Consider the following 16,501-nt stretch of genomic DNA (forward strand, 5'->3'; position numbering starts at 1 on the left):
CACTAAATTTGTGTTCTGCGCTTGGATCCTGTCCCTCTAATCATAACATTTCGTCCTACATTAAGATAACTTTGATAATTTTAAGTTTTACTTTTTGTGTTTTTCTTGAAAGACAAGATAAGGCAAAACTTCCAAAACTGGTTGAAAATATAGTTAAATACCAAATTAAAGCCACAATATTAAAAGAAATTAAACAAAGAAAGAAAGAAAACATTATACACTAAGAAAACTGGACAATTTAAGCTTTTCAAAAACAATTAAACTGTGGTAGTAATTATTTTGCAAATGTTATGGGCGGATGGTTTGCTTGGAAATTATTTCCTGAAAAAAGTGTATCTTGGCTTGAAAAAATAAATAAGGGAAGAAAAGAGAGTCAGAAAAAGAAACAAACAACATATTAAGTAAAATAAATAAAAACATCTATACATAGGCACGATATATACTTTTTTTCACAGTCTTGTGTGCTTATTTGTGGTGTTGATAATCTTGGGGAAGAAGCACTTACCAGAGGCAGCTCAGTATAGTGTTTACATTCTGTTTATACACTCAATATATCAATAAAATGAAAAGCTTTGAAATAAACAGATACGGCAATAATTAAATAAATGAATAACCTTACAAGCACTTCAATGTGCTCTCAAAATCCTCTACCTCTTACTCTGACAGAGAATTTCTCATACCAACTATCGCGATACCTCAGTGTGGGTCCCAATGAAACGCGATTTTGAAGAAGTTGCAGCGGATTGGTAGTGACATATGCGAAGCCGGGTGCATTTGAACCACGTAAACACTTTGCTTTTCGTGTCTTGAAAATACTTAACATACCTTTACCAAGATTTCAAAATGAACAGAATACGGTAGCATGGTTCCCCTGCGCTTGAAATGTATGTGCATTACAGGGTAGGTGGGTTTTAGCATTGCTTCCTAAAGCTAACTGGCTAATGCTAACTTAAATCAACTCCCTTTCCAAAACACTTGTTAACATTTCATTGCACTTCCGTCTTTGTGCAGAGCGTGTACATTGAGTTTACGATGTGATTTGCCACTGCAGTGTTTAAAATAGCCAATATTATGTGCGGTAGCTCGTGAGAACCTGCGGGCTCAAAACATCGACGCGCTAAAATTCAATAATGTTTGTGTGTATGTGATAGCGTAACATTAGCAGAAAACAGGGTCGACTGCTCGGCAACCAGTGGTCCATAGGCACTGTCGAACTGCACTGCACCACGCCGTCAGGGTAGGTTATTTTCGTGTTTTTAAGCTTCAGGAAAAGTGTAATTCCACCAAATACAGTAATAATGAACATGAAAAATTCATGATATTGTAATTTCTGTGTAGGCACTTAACCTGTGGTATCTTGGACTTCTCTTAAAATGGCATCCAGTCATGTTCTTCAGCCAGTCCTCAAGATGAAGGTTGATGAGCTCCTCCTCACATGGTTAAGTGATCCCAAAACCCAGATGGTGCTCAAAGACTACCTGGACCTCATTAAAAGCGGACATCGAGCTGATGTATGCAAAGACTGCATCAATGAGAAGTGCACTTTGAATTTTAACCAGAAAAACAACGTGGCAATCCAGAAGAACTCGGCAGAAAAGTCAGCCCACCCCAACGTGTACACAGGTGCACCTTGTGTCTCTACCCTTCCGACAGGATGCGTCGGCGGCACCCGATTAATGGGGCCACACGGCAGGCTCTCACGGAGGTCTGTCAGTACCAAAAAGGTGAGTAATCTAGTGTAGTCTCCCAATCTTTTCGGGTAAAAAGCCTATGTTTTATGATTCAATCTTTTGCGAGCGATTTCAAGGAATCTCCTCTGTTTGTTTTAACTCAAAATCTTGAAAAAGAAAAGATCAGAGCAATAATTTTGACTTTGCTGGGACTTTTCTGGCTGCAGCTGACTGCTGGTGTATCCATGCGTCTTATGAATTGGGTAATGCGGAACAGGATATGTTCACGGATTCGTTAACTGCCTGGGTTGTCAAGGCACCTCTTAAGACACAAATCTGGAAAGCTTTCTCCACCACTGATTGTTCCTGGCCTGTTTTTGAAATGTGGCAAAGTTTGGAATAGTATATGTACCTGTATATCTTACATGTGCTGCTTGAACAGAAAGGTCAATTAGGCTAGTGAGTTAGATTTACCTATATATTTAGCATTCTCAACCAACTGTAATCTTTAAAAAAAAAAAAAAACGCTCTGAAAACATCAATTTTTGAAGTTAAGGATAGCCAATGAATCATCTATGGCAGTGTTTAGCCAAGACACACTTTTAACATCAAAAGTTCTTGAGGCACTGCGTCTCGCGAAAATATTCAGGGGGAGGCGAGATGAGGATAGTGGCTAAGCTGTCATCTATGACTAGGAACATCTCCCATCCCCTGCAGGACACAGTATATGCTCTGGACAGGCTGCTTCACCTTAATTATGTGAAGGAGCGGTTTCGCAGGTCCTTCCTTCCTGCAGCCGTCAGACTATGTAATAAGCAGTGTTTGATAGACTGCACACCCTCCATGACTTTGCATATTTGCACATTACTTGCCACTTTACTTAAACTATTATGCACACCTGCCATTGTTAGGTCATGTTTATTTGTATAACACTTAATCACAAGGAGTCTCAAAGGGCTGCACAGACCACAGATTATTGAAAATTACAGACTATTATTACACCATTCCCTGATCTAAAACCTACATGAGGGCAAGGAAAAACTCCATACATGATTTTGTATTATATGAACAGAACCTTAAAATCACATCTTAAGCTAACAGGGAGCCAATGCAGGTTAGCTAAAATCGGTGTAATGTGATCAAACATTCTTGTCTTAGTTAAAAGCTTCACTGCAGCATTTTGTACCTGCTGAAGGCTCTTGATTTTGGACTTGGGTAGACCGGAGAGTAGTACATTACAGTAATCGAGACTGGAGGAAACAAACGCATGAATTATAATCTCTGCATCAGACTGGGACACAGCATAAGACGAATTTTAGCACTGTTGCGAAGATGGAAAGATGCTGTTCTACGGTTTATTCCTGGACGCTGGCTATTTCAGCTGAAAATGGAAATCTCCATTCTGATCCCTGTATAAGTATGTTTAAGGCTTGTATAAGTAACCTGTATTGTTTTGTACCAAAAAAATAAACATTTCTAATTTTTTTTTATCCACCATTTTTCGTAAGTCGAATGGTCGTGAGTAGGGGAGCGTCTGTACTACCTTTATAGACAGATAATTAGTGCATAAAAATAAAGAAATGGTAACCTGCTGCTGCCGAGTGATATAGATGAATTTTACAGTTACTCAGCTGACCAATGGAGAAAGCAGATATTGGTGGGCATGCTTTTTTACAAAGATCAAGGTGGACAATTTCTTGCGGCACACTATACAAGGTAACATTAAAAAAAACTTACTTGAAAGCAGTGAAGACAAACACAAATTAGTTAACACCGTACTCCCAATCAATGTGGAAAATCCTAAAAAAAATGTGCTTGTTTATTAGTTGTTTTTTTTAATTGTTTTTTCATCGTATTAGTTAATATAGTTTTGTAACGGCATATAGAAAATTCCTATCATCCATCTGGCTCAATAAAAACCCATTCTGCTCAAATGGATGGTGGGTGGACACCAGAGGAAAAAAATCAAAGTCTTGGTTTGAACAAAGCTCTTGTAAATAGGAGGCCCATGTGTCAGTTGTGATATTCGCAGGAGAGGTTGAGGACTGCTCGATGTGTTTTCTACTCACGCAAGATTTCTCCAGAGGAGGTTCTCAATAGTCCTAATTACACAGATGATTTTCAAACGTTGCAGCCTCGCCCATGAACAGTTGTCATCCCGAGTCAGAATGTTGCTTTTTGTTTTCTTCAATTTATTTTTCTTGCAAGCGTGCAACAATTCAGTTTGAGTCCTCTAAATGTTAACTCTGTTGCCAAGATGAGATGCCAGTGAAGACAAGTGTTGGTCATTGGTGCGTACTGTACATATGGTACAGTGACTGTGAGGAAGGAAGCCAGCTGGAGAAAGGCCGGGTGGTGAATGCGCTCCTCTAGGCTTTACCTTATTCATGCATTTGTTTTGCAAAGTAGGACATGTGTTTCAACAAGAAAGATCGTCTTAGACACATACAGTACCTACTTACGGCGTGTAAAAACTTTACATACCACGGCTCTACACAAACTTTTACACTAGTAGAACCAATGCAGGTAATTTTTTCAATTGGTTGTACAGCAACTCTCTACCATGTTCTCTGATTCATGTACTGGCTTTCAAGTAATTGGGGTCAATACAGGTGCTTGAAATCCTTGAAAATGCTTGCATTTTTATGTCGTGTTTTCATGGATTGAAAACTGCTGAACTTTGGGTTAAGTGCTTGAAATTGTTGCCATATTTTCAGGCAGTTTGACTTGATAGACCATGCATAAAGAGAAGAAGAAAAAATCACGTCTGCTTAAAATGACGCACCACACCGGCTCTGGTGGTTTTCACTTTGCTATTGCATTTCTTCCCTTTTGACTAACGGCAGCTGGCATTAGTTTGTATCACGTCATCGCCCCCTATGTGCCGCGCCCAAAAGAGTAGGCGAAGAGACCAAGATGCCAGGTACCGAAAAAAAAAATGCTTTAGAAGTCCTTAAAACGTTCTTGAATTAACAAACCCTGAGTAATGAATTAAAAACGCATTGCAAGAGGCTAACCCGTGTTTTGCCAGATATTTTTCGTCCGTGTATAAACTTAAATTCTGGCCGCACTTGCAAGTGAATTTTGGGTGGTTTCGAGCACTGCATACAGCGTTCATATAGGTGCTTGAAACCCTTGAAAATGCTTGAATTTAAATATATTAATTCAGTTCATTCAGACTTGGTTTTTAGGGGCTTCAGTCTGTATTGATATTTTTCAACCTAGAGCTACAACAACATTTGTTTCCGTAGTCAAATACCAGACATTTTGTAGTTTCATTTACATGCATTTATCAATCCAAAACTTCCTTTCTCCTTCAAATTGACAGTGCGAAAAAATGATCACGATTAATGTAAGTAATAAAGCCTAAACCTAAACTCATTTTTATCTGCTTTGAAGTCCCAATTGTTCATATTATTGTATTTGTGGCATATGAATGGCGTGTGTTCCACAGACTTCAAAAGTTATACTCAAGTTCCTGTTAACTCAAGCAACGATTATTTGTTATGGGCCCAATGGGCTGCTTAATTTAGCCCTGTTTTAAAACATGTTGAAAATGGATTAATTGTAAAAAAAAATCGGGGGAAAGTGGATTAATTAAACATTGCCTAAAAAGAAGCTGTTGTCAAAACAATAACTTTTGTGGTCAGTTTGTCTCTTTACACACAGTAAGAAAATAACACAAAATTATTTTCTGAAACTTGAAATGCCAGAAGCAATAAATCAAATTAATTTAGTGCGTCATTTTCAAAATCCAAAATGTAGAAAATTGCTTAAACATAAAACTGAGAATTTATTAGTTTAATTTGAATCACTCAAAGCTGTTGTTGATTATATAGAACATTATGTACATTATTATGTCAATTGATTATTTTATATTTTTTAGCACAAGAAATTAGCGTTAAGTTTGTTTTAAAAGTGATTTAAAATCTGTCAATTTTGTCTCAACATTTGGCGAAGGATGTTTATTTTCATACAATAAAACTTTGTTTTAATAAATTTAATATGTGTAGGATGTATTGTTTAAAAATCAATCAAAATTGTAATCGCCCTGATTGATAAAAAAATGAGAATACCGAGACATATTACTCAGTTCTATGTAATGTCCCGCAACTCCTGTGGCAATAACTGGGTCGATTATCCACCTGTTTTATGTCAGAGGAAACATTGAAAAGGTTGGTAGTGGAGTTTGGAAGAGTGTATGATCGGCCTAAGTTATGTGTCACTGTTGGGAAGGTGATGAGGTGTTCACGTGATGGAGTTGGCATGGCGTTAGAAATAAGGTTGCATGGACGGGTGCTGGCACAAGTTGAAAGCTTTTGGCACAAGTTGAAAGCTTTTGGCACTTGGGTTGTGATGTGGCTGCAGTTGGTGGACTGGAGTGCGAGTGCACGGAGTGAATCAAGGAAGCAAGGTTTTGGGTGCTCTGGGGAGAGTGATGAGCAACAAGAGTAAGGGTATGGATGTTAAGAGAGGACTGTATGAGAGTATGATTGTGCCGACTGTGTTTTATGGTGCAAAGACCTGGAGCCTGAGATGAAGTGTTTGAGTATGTTAGGAGTGACAAGATTGGATAGATTGAGAAATGTAATTGTGAGAGACAGAACTGGAGTAGAAGTGGAACTGAGCAAGCATGTGGATCAGAGAGAACCCGGTTGGTTTGGACAAATGGAGAGGATGGATGAGGAGCGAATGTTGAAGATGATCTACAGAGAAGAAGTAAATGGAAGGAGACCAAGAGTAAGGCCGCGATTGACGTGTATGGATGGTGTTATGAGTGCACTGCAGAAACGAGGTCTAAATATATTGGAACCTAGAGCTCTTGTTGGTGAGAGGAATGTGTGAAGAGGTGTTGTAAAAGGATAGTGTGATGTTTAGACGTGTCCTAAGGGATGGGCAGGGCACCCGTATGATGCGTCAGGGGTAAACCAGTGAAAGCTGTCAGGCCCTGCTGTTGAACAGAAGAGTGTGTTGCAGAAGCAGCAGTCGTGGCCGTCATAGACTTTCTGGACTAGTTTACAGGCTGGGGGCGTCGTTGGTGTCATGCTCTTTCCGGACATCTTCAACATCTTACCTAATGTTTACTATTATGTGTACGGTAATGCTAATTGTAATTCACCCTGGTCAATCCTGGAAGGGGGATTACCACATGTGAGGTCCTTTCTCAAGGTTTCTCTTTTTTCCTCACACTGAGGTTTTTGAGTTGTTCCTTGCCCGCATGCTGGTTTAAGATCAGGTAATTGTGTTATTTTGTAATTGTAGTCCTGTGCGGTCCTTTGAGACATTTTTGTGATTAAGGGCTATATAAATAAATGTGACTTGACTTGACTTGACCCTGACCCGAGTGACATGGCCGCCTTCTTGTGTCCCGTTTCATCTGGAGGGACGAACGTTTGGGATTTGGGTTGGCCATGGTCCAAAAATATTTGTGTGTGTTTTTTGCCTTTTTTTTTCTTTGTTTTTTGTCTTTGCCTTGCTGTCAGTCAGCCCTCTCGAGGGCTATGACCAGGGTAGATAAATAGATTTTATGCATGAAATTTGGGCGGCCTTTCACAACTTATTGTTGGCTGAAAATGACAGCAAGTAACAACACGGATTTCCTGTTTTGAATTGTATTGCATGGAACTGAGTTGTCTTTATTGTCATTGATATTAGGTGTGAAACATTGTATGCAACAAGATTAGACATGGAACTCCAGGGAAACATTTAATACAGACTTTAAAGAGAAAAGAAATATACATATGTAATAAAAGGCAGAACAAAATATTTACAGTGTAGTGCTTAAAGACTGGCCTTATTTATAATAATAGTGCAATGTTAGTGAATAAAAAGAGAATAGTGTATCATGACGATTAGGGTTGGGGCAAAAAAATTTGATTCATGTATATATCGAGAAATCTTTGGGGGGCAATTTTTAAAATTGACGTTTCTCCCCAGAGTGGATTTTTGTAACTTCATATTCCGCTATGTAAAAATGTGGGAAAGCAAACGAAGTGGAAAATGGAGGAAAAAAGCGAGCAACAACAACTAAGGGTTGCGCCGATAAATTTTAAATCCATAGTATGAACACATTTTTGTTTTTATGATGTACATTGTTTGAACATCATTCGTGGTTTATCATCCCAGAAGTGTATCATTTAAATTGCCTGTTTTTATAGGAAAGCAATCATCAATGCTATTGAATTGTGATACTCGTGGAATCGTCGAGAATCATAATTCTAATCGAATCGGCCCCTTAAAATCGTGATCCATTTAAATTGTGACCAAAGAATATTGTCCCACCCCTAGTAAAAATCGTGCAATGAAAATAAGTTCAATAACATCTGGGACCAAAAAAAAAACAAGTCACAAAGTATACTTTTCAGTTTTGTGCAATAACATTTAGCAGCAACAAAAAATAGGAAAAAAAAATAAGTCCAAGATATGTTTTCACAATTTTGTGAGCTAGTTTAGGGTGGAGATGGCCCTGGGGAAGAAGCTGTATCTGAGCTTGATTGTCCTTGTTTTGAGGGACCTATAGTGCCTACCAGATGGCAACAGGTCAAAGAGTTGGTGGCCAAGGCGGTGTGTGTCTATCAAAATGTTGATGGCTCTGTGATGATACCGTAAGATGGTAATGTCCCCAAGACTGGTTAGAGAGCAGCCGATAATCTTCTGGGTGTGTTGATTACCCTTAGTTTTGTTCTCTTCTGCTGCCATGCTCCCAGCATACCACACGGTGATGCCATATGCCAGAATGCTCTGCACAGTGGCTTTGTTGAAGGACACCAGCTGCTTCTGTTCCAGGTTGTTTCTCGTGAGAACCCTCAAGTAAATGATTCGCTGTAAGGACCTGCCCACCCCAGCCTGTAATGTTGGAGATGTGCATGGCTTCAGTCATGTTATTCTTTGCAGGCTCCTTAGAAACTATTCTAAAACCGTTTTTCATGTTTACACCTGCGCAATAGTTATGCCTATCTCAACCAGTTGCCTTTACAATTTAATGAATAATTTTGAAACACTTGAGAGTATTGTTCCACGATATTTGAAGGCTACGTGTCACTCAATATTAAAGGGCCTGTGGTGTTATAACTGGGGGGAACAGAGGGGAGAGTTCTAATTTAAGACAACAAAATGGATTCCTGTGTACTGCTGCATTCTCAGGCAGATTAGTGGAAAAAATTTGATATATGCGGCAGTGATGCACCCCGCAGCAGCTGGTGTGACTTTGACACTGGACACTGCAGCGGTCCCGTGTCACTGTGAAGTACCCAGAATGCCCGGGCAGAGGCATGGCGGTACATTACTGCTTGTTGAAGATTTCCATTGAAATTTTGGAGTCCTGCTCTAATTCTCAAAGTGTTAGCTCTTACTTTGACAATTTAAGTCAGTTTTGGGGAAGGGTTTGATTGGTTGCCTCACTTACATTTACGCATCTAATCTAGGTAGACCTCTTTTCTGTTCTCTGCATTTGTCTTTTTTTAAAGTGGCTCTTTAGTGTTTCACATAGAATTTTGGGAGACCGTGGTGGGTGGACAGTCTAGGGGGGTGCGGGGACGATGCCCCTGGATGAAAACTTTGTACATTTTCAATTCAAACCCATTGATCTGGCGTGTATTCAGAGCAAAATCAAGAAGCTAGATCTGATGAATGTGTGCCATTGCAAATTATAAATCATAACTGCAGTAGTTATGAAAGGCAATGGCACACCAAATATTGGGGGTCCTGGATGACTAGATGCCTTCTGACAGACCGAGATAACGGAGAAATACACATCATGGCACTTGGGATCATTTATTTATAAATCTAAGTTATTTTGATAAGTGTTGCATTTGAATATATTTAAAAATGTTATTTTATTTTTTAAATAATACAAGTTTATAAGACTCTGGCGGAATCGACTAAAACTTACTTTGTATGGGAAACACTGCTCTTTTTATTTACACCATGGCAATGTACCAAAAATAGATAATACTTGAAACAGGCCTAACAAGTCACTTTTTGTCAAATATAAAAAATGAAAGCTGAAATTAAGACTTGCGATGCTAGCTAGTATGAGTTGGTTCAAAATATGGATTCATAGATATTTAGCGATAATGCTGAAACCTGTATTGAATCCATATAAACTTGATAAATCAACATAAATGTCATCTATTAACCGCTGCTGTGAAAGCAAGTCACATCAAAAGGAAACCATGCTTCACTTTTAGGGATAATGTGTCGGACAAGTTACAGTGAAACCTCGGTTCTCGACCATAATCCGTTCCAGAACCCTGTTCGAAAACCGATTTGTTCGATCACCGAAATCATTTTTTCCCATTAAAAATAATGTAAATCGTTTTAATCCGTTCCAACACCCTGAATATTTACCTTGAATGTTTAACGTAAACATAAAGCTAACCCAGGCTAATCGTACGTTCGCGTTATCGTAATCTTCCGTACGAAAGATTCCCCTAACATGAACGTGTAAAAATTAAAAAATCAGGTCGTTTACAAGTCATTTAGCACCCGGGTCTCCACAACAAGTGGTGAGCGGTTCATTGGAAAGGGGGCTCTGTTCCAACACGCTCAATGTTGGGCTCCGTTCCAACACCCTGAATGTTTAACGTAAACTTAAAGCTAACCCAGGCTAATCGTACGTTCGCGTTATCGTAATCTTATGAATAGGATTTCTTACCTTTTTGGTGGTCAGCAGAAGGCGCTCGCACACCTCCTTCATATTTGGCTATTATTTCTTTCTTAAATGCAATAGTTGTACGCACTACTTTTCTTTTTTCACCTGTAGCAACTTTGCTGCTTGCAGTGACTTTCTTCGGAGGCATAATAAGGGGCTAAAACACCCGTACGCCGCTCAGCATCGCACCCTAGCGTACGCACTCACCCATTACCGGCGTTCGAACTCCGATTTTTTGACCGAACAGCGAAGCAAGAATTTCTCGAAATTTTTGGTCGGACACCGATTTGTTCGAACTGAGTGGCGTTCGAAAACCGAGGTTCCACTGTATGTGCAAAAACCACACGGGCCTCTATATTACGGTCTTGCATGGCTACTAAGAGCAGCAGTAGCGGACCTGGCAACAGTGCTAATCTAAATACCCCCAACCTCATTCAATTTTCCAATGTAGGATTAAACCTGCTAAACTTCAATTTCATATTATGCAGGACTTTATTCAGAAGGATGCCATTTTGTGGAACGGGACAAGCTTGTTTGTTAAGAAGTGCATACGATTTCACTAAGTTGTTAATTAAAATTCAAATGAGTGAATTTCAGAACAATTGACTGCTCTCATGTTGTTTACCTAACTTTCCTGTGTTTAACCTATTAACTTCTGGAAAAGCCTGGAAACATTATAAAAAGTGTGTTTGTTTCAAAACAAAGGAAAATTATAAAAGTATGGTGTGCTTGTTAAATTTCACTTAAAAATGAAGTGGTTCTAGTATTCTTTTGTACTCATTCTGTATGTGGCCTTAAAGGAAACGGGTTGGGGCACTTCTAATAGGTTGTTTTGCGACTCTTTAAGCAAACCTTGGATGTTTTCTCTCAAAGGATTTTAAGATGCTTGCACATTTGTACCGAACAGAAACTAATGAGCAATTCATTTTTGTACTATATTGCATCCTGTAAAATTGTATCTAGGTACTATCGTATCATGCTTTATGTATCAAGGTACAGTCAGTCATATTGTGCCTTATGTACCGAGGTGCCTACTGTATCGCCAGACCATAAATATACCCATTCCTACTGTCTTGAGTGTGTTGCGTGTCTCCAACAATGAAAACACTCTAAGTATCATTTAGTCTGTGTTCAACACTAGTGTTAATAATTTTTGTAAGTTTGTTATGTTGGTGATGAATACTGGGCAATCTATTAAGGATCATATTAAGGAAAGTTTTTGTGAGACGAATGCAGTTGTTACAAAGTCAATGATGACTAGAAACGATTCGGCCTTTGAATCCGCTCGTGTTCCTTGATTTCCAAAATAACATTTTTAATGTAGAATTCTCCCAGCAGCTTCCAGTTGTATTCCAACCACATCATGTTTACATCTGGTGTTCACAAATACAAAACACATTTTTAAAATACTTTTGTGACACTCTTCTTTATTTTATTACTATTATTTATTATATTTTCTTTATTCGTACTTATTAAAAAGTATTTCATTCGCACACACGCAGGTACTAACAGGCAAATGCTAGCACATCAAGTGAGCGACTAGGAAATTAAAACTTAATGCTTAATTTTACCACCGTGTTTTGAAATCTGAGGTTTTTTTTTTTATGATGTACAATTGTGGTTATAAAATTTGTAAACAGAGGGACACTAAATTTGAAAAACTGTCTTTTTGCTGAAAGCTTGGTTAAAGGTCTGGTTTTGACCGAGTCCTCCATCTCCTTACCCGTGTGCAAAAAATAAACATGTGGCCACGTCGTGCACAAACTCCCCCATAAATCCAATCAATTTTAATGGATTGAAAGTTGACCATCGTCATTGACGCCAATGTTTTTGTCTTTTATTGTTCCTAGTCCAATCACTGCAATGAAAAGTTTCCGTACCTTCTGCCTCGTAGGATTGAGCATAGCATAACTTGTCTGTATTGTTTGTGCTGTGAAGCGCAGCTGACATGACAGTTGTTGCGAGAACACTAGTGTGAAGCAGCTGATCTGCTCACGTGATGTTCACCATGTTGGCCTTCCTTGAAAAATACTTTCTGACCGTCCCTTAGAACCAATTTTGTCCCTTTTTGACGTCGTCACAGTATTCCACTCTGTATGCTTGTATTAACTGATTCTTCACCCTCCTTTTTACTGCTTGTAACCTTGTAATGTATGCAAGTTATTGCATGTTAAGGAGCACGCCTGCAATCGTGGAACTCGAAACAGTCTGTATATCTGATTCCACACTGTTTTGTACACTTCTGCGTAACAGAGTGTAACTATTATTGGGTTAGGTTCCAGTTTTCTTGTGTGTCACAAGAACCCCATTACTACACATTTACTCAAACTGGAAATAGTTGGTGGGTTAAATACATTGAGTTTAAAAAATTAAGCTTTCATAAAGCGATTCATGTTTGTTTAAACTTGAAACTAGAACAACGCTTCTTTGAGCCCTATTTTACCTACTTTTTGTATGTGTAATGTGGCCCCAGTTTGCTGGCGACTGTATTTTGAGTTTTAATGTTAGACTTTTTTTGTCTCGTTAAGAATAACTTTCTTTACTGTTTTAGCTGCCATCACTTGAGGAGATCGAATACCGTAAGTGGTACAAGAATAAAGTGAATATTGCACAATTTGAGCTAAATGCCCGACTAAGCAGGAAAAATAAACAGTCACAGCTGGTCGAATAAAAGTTAAACAATTGCAGATAAGTCAATACACTCCTCAGATACTCCCCAAAAATGCCAATGTTCTCCCAGTTTGCTCGTTTTTTACTCTGTCCCAGCCAATGTGTTCTGTACATTCCTGTGCCACAGATTGCAAATACATTGGCCCGCATTTTTCTATTTGACTATACTTTTATTCGCTTTTGTGTTCAAGCGTGTTTGTTTGTACTTTGCGTGCATTTGGTGTTGCATATTCATTCAGACTGTTAAAATTAAGGATTTCCCGATTTCATAGCTACAATATTGTCTGAAATCAAGCCAAATCTGGATCTGCACGTATTGACGATCGTGACTCTAACATGAAATTGATCGGTAAACCCATAGTAATGTTGATCTTCTATTCAGAAAATAAACATAATATTGTACTTAAGTTATCCCAAAAAGACATTACAGTCAAACTGGGCATCATTATTTTGTAAATGTGTACATAATTAAATATGTGGTATCGTCATTGCGGTCTTTTTCAATTCTGCATCGTTATCTGTACACACAAATCAAACTGCTGGTGGCTTCAAATTTGGTTTGCATCCAAACTGGACGAGCAAAACCAAACACAAGATGACAGTTCTATGTGATTTGCGGATTTTGTGGGAAAAAAAAAATCAGTGTATGGCTTGAATCGATTAGCTTTAACAGAAAAAAGTGCTTAATGTATCAAAGAGCCTGGGAGGGCTGATTCTGCAGTATCCTGCATTGAGAATGATAGGAAGTGCAGAAAGCTGTGAAAAGACGTAGGTCTTTTTCAGTCAGTCTAAAAATAACTTGCACAGCTGCAGGCAAGTTCATAACCTAATCGTAACAAATATTAGTTTGTTTACGTGGTGGCAGCTAGCATGTGTAATTTAAACAGTTTTTGTGTGCAGGGGGCAGGGTGTGAAAGGCAACACCTTTGGATCAGCAACTTTGTGAAGAATTGATGTAACTGCTGTCACTTTTGGGGTATTACAGGCAGAAGTGTACCACAGCGCCGACGCTAGCCATGCTTGCCTGGTGCTTTTAATAGTCACAGACTACCTCGGACATCATTCTTTGAATTTGACATGACCTGTCCCTTTGCTTTCCCCCTTCTACTTCCACCGTCGCACAACAACTATAATAAGATGTGGAATGGCTGGAAGCCTGAGCTCGCAGAGGGAAGTCAAAACAAAAGAGCATAATATGGGAAACACGACAGTTAGAATTACACACATTGTACATCTAGTGAATGTGTCACGCTTATTTGGGCGTTTCTTAGGAAGCTATGTTTTGATTCAATGGCCCCATTTAGTTTTTTTGTCATTCTGCTATTAATACAGAGACATAGCATCTTATGTTTATAATGTTCAAATTTCATCATTGGGTTTTCTAGATCATAGAAAATATGTATTTCCGATTGGCCGCTGCGGGCAAGCTACAAAAACTGGTCTTACCCCCCACCTAACCTATGAGCACACAGGAATGCAAACTGGAAAGGGCAGATCCAATGTGCTCACCCCTCCCATCCCCATACACACAATCCCACACACAGACGTCCTGTCACTCCTTATCTTACCGGCAGTATTGAGGATAGCTGTCTCTCTTTGCCCCCATGTGTGTTGTGTCGCGGCAAGCAAAGTTGTGATTGCGCGACTCGATCTGGAATGGGAGTAGGAGTCATAGAAGCAGCTGCTGCCTCGCGTTAAGCTGCTCGGACTCTTTCAGAGGACAAACGCAGAGACACGCAACTTTAAACAAAAACACTATAAAGTCCAACTTCTTGAAGCTGTCCAAACCCTCCTGGAATCGTTCATGTGTTTGCTTTGGTGCACATCGTAAGGATGAGGATCAGGGAACAGTCTCTGCGTCAGGACCCTGACCTGAGGAAGGAACTTGCCCTGCTGGCCCGGGGCTGTGACTTTGTGCTGCCCTCGCGCTTTAAGAAGAGGCTTCAAGCCTTCCAACAAGGACAGGCTGAGGTTCGTATGGTTGTCCCTTGATTCATTCCAAGGGACTTTACGTCTGTGTTCGTTAACATAGCATGTTTACTTGGTATCGTTCATCTTTAGCACCTGTGCCTCTCCTCCGCAGTACTGGTTATCACCAAATATGTCTTAGCTAGTATGACAGGTCTAGTTTTGTCTGTGTTAAATCATGATGGTGTTTATCTCGGATAGTGTTCCATTCAAGACTTATGGCACTGGTTTCTTATGACCATACAGTATCATTTCTTCAGTTGGTGGCTCAGTTGGTCTTTGGACCCTTTCTGGTATGGTTCAGTAAAAGTCCTAAGTCCCAGAAAACTATGGAGATACATAGGTACCTAGAAATTTAAAGCTCAGAGAGTTCCTATGTCCTGTGATCCCTATAGGCTATTAGCTATGATAGGTCCGAAAAAAGAAAAGGGCTTAACTTTTTTCCAACATATTATATTTGTGTTGGGTTTTTTTATCTTGAAATCACGCCTTGGTGAAAAGACTGTGTATTTTCTGATCTATGAGGATAACTTGCCTACGGACCAGAGTTGGGCAGACCAGATCTGCCTTTTTTTTAGCATTTAGAACTCCTCCTTCTGTTAAGTCTAAGTGTAACTTTAATTCAATTATCAAACTTTTTATTTAATTGAGCAGACAATCTTAACAGACATAAATATACGAAGCTACTTTGGACAACGCTTCAATTTACAGGAAGTGAAATTTGAATATACTGTATCTTCTGCCACATTTACCGGGCGTCTATGGTATGAAGCCAGTTAGTTGAATGCACAAGTATTCCTCATACCCTATAGAACCGTTTTGTGCCACTTTTCCTGGGTAAGTTGTCTTGCACAACATATTGAATATAGGCTCAGCTCCTATGCCCTTGCTTCAGGCCACATTGTTGAGAATGTGAAAACGTCAGTGGGCTTAGTGAGTAGAGCTTAAGGTGTTCAGCTAGATGTTAGCATGGTGTTTAGAGGAGGGGACAACATATGACAGGGTGGCAGCATAAGACGTCTATGACCTTTTATAGCAATGGTTTACACCAGTGCACGTTGCAGCACTTTGCACAGCAGAGGACCAGGCACATTCAACTTGGTGTACCCTCAGTAGTGTTTACAGTTTGTACCATGTTGTCAGTAGTGACATGAGTTGGAGTGGTACATATCGACATGCAGTCACAGACTAACTCAGGAGTTCATATGTTTCTTTGACTGGATGCCCCATTGTTTTTTTTCCTTTTTCTTTTGACAGGCCCTGTTCAAACATTACAAAGTGAGTTGTTTACAGCCAACCTGCATTTTCCTGAATTTATCAAGTAACTTTGATCGATACCATAAAAAAAACAAAATCCTTTAATCCTATATCCCACACCAAAATTGGTGGCCATAAACGCTTTATGAGAATCCACTCTATGGAGAATAAATCTAAATCATGTTTAAAATTTCAGGTCACTCCAACACTGACCTCAAGAAGCAATTAAAGCAGTTGTCTTTTGGAGTTAGCATTGATTGACTAGTCCAAAGAGTGATTGCAC

At 39.2% G+C, this 16,501-nt stretch overlaps 1 protein-coding gene across 4 annotated transcripts in view; it reads left to right on the forward strand.

Annotated features, from left to right (window-relative positions):
- The first annotated feature begins 687 nt into the window (after window positions 1-687).
- ppp2r3b (protein phosphatase 2, regulatory subunit B'', beta) overlaps window positions 688-16,501 on the forward strand; it is a 41,389-nt gene continuing 25,575 nt past the window's right edge. For 2 of the 4 annotated variants that reach the window (XM_088352203.1, XM_088352204.1), the window contains exons 1-2: window positions 688-1,237; window positions 1,339-1,724. In XM_088352203.1, coding sequence (XP_088208329.1) covers window positions 1,374-1,724 — 351 coding nt within the window. In that variant the 5' untranslated portion in view covers window positions 688-1,237; window positions 1,339-1,373. Of the gene's footprint in view, window positions 1,238-1,338; window positions 1,725-14,538; window positions 14,965-16,501 lie in introns of those variants that run through there. The other 2 variants (XM_088352202.1, XM_088352205.1) reach the window with 2 other exon arrangements.

This window comes from Urocampus carinirostris, chromosome 14, assembly GCF_059441175.1.
Source record: "Urocampus carinirostris isolate Australia breed hairy pipefish chromosome 14, RoL_Ucar_1.0, whole genome shotgun sequence".
NCBI classification, from domain to species: domain Eukaryota; kingdom Metazoa; phylum Chordata; class Actinopteri; order Syngnathiformes; family Syngnathidae; genus Urocampus; species Urocampus carinirostris.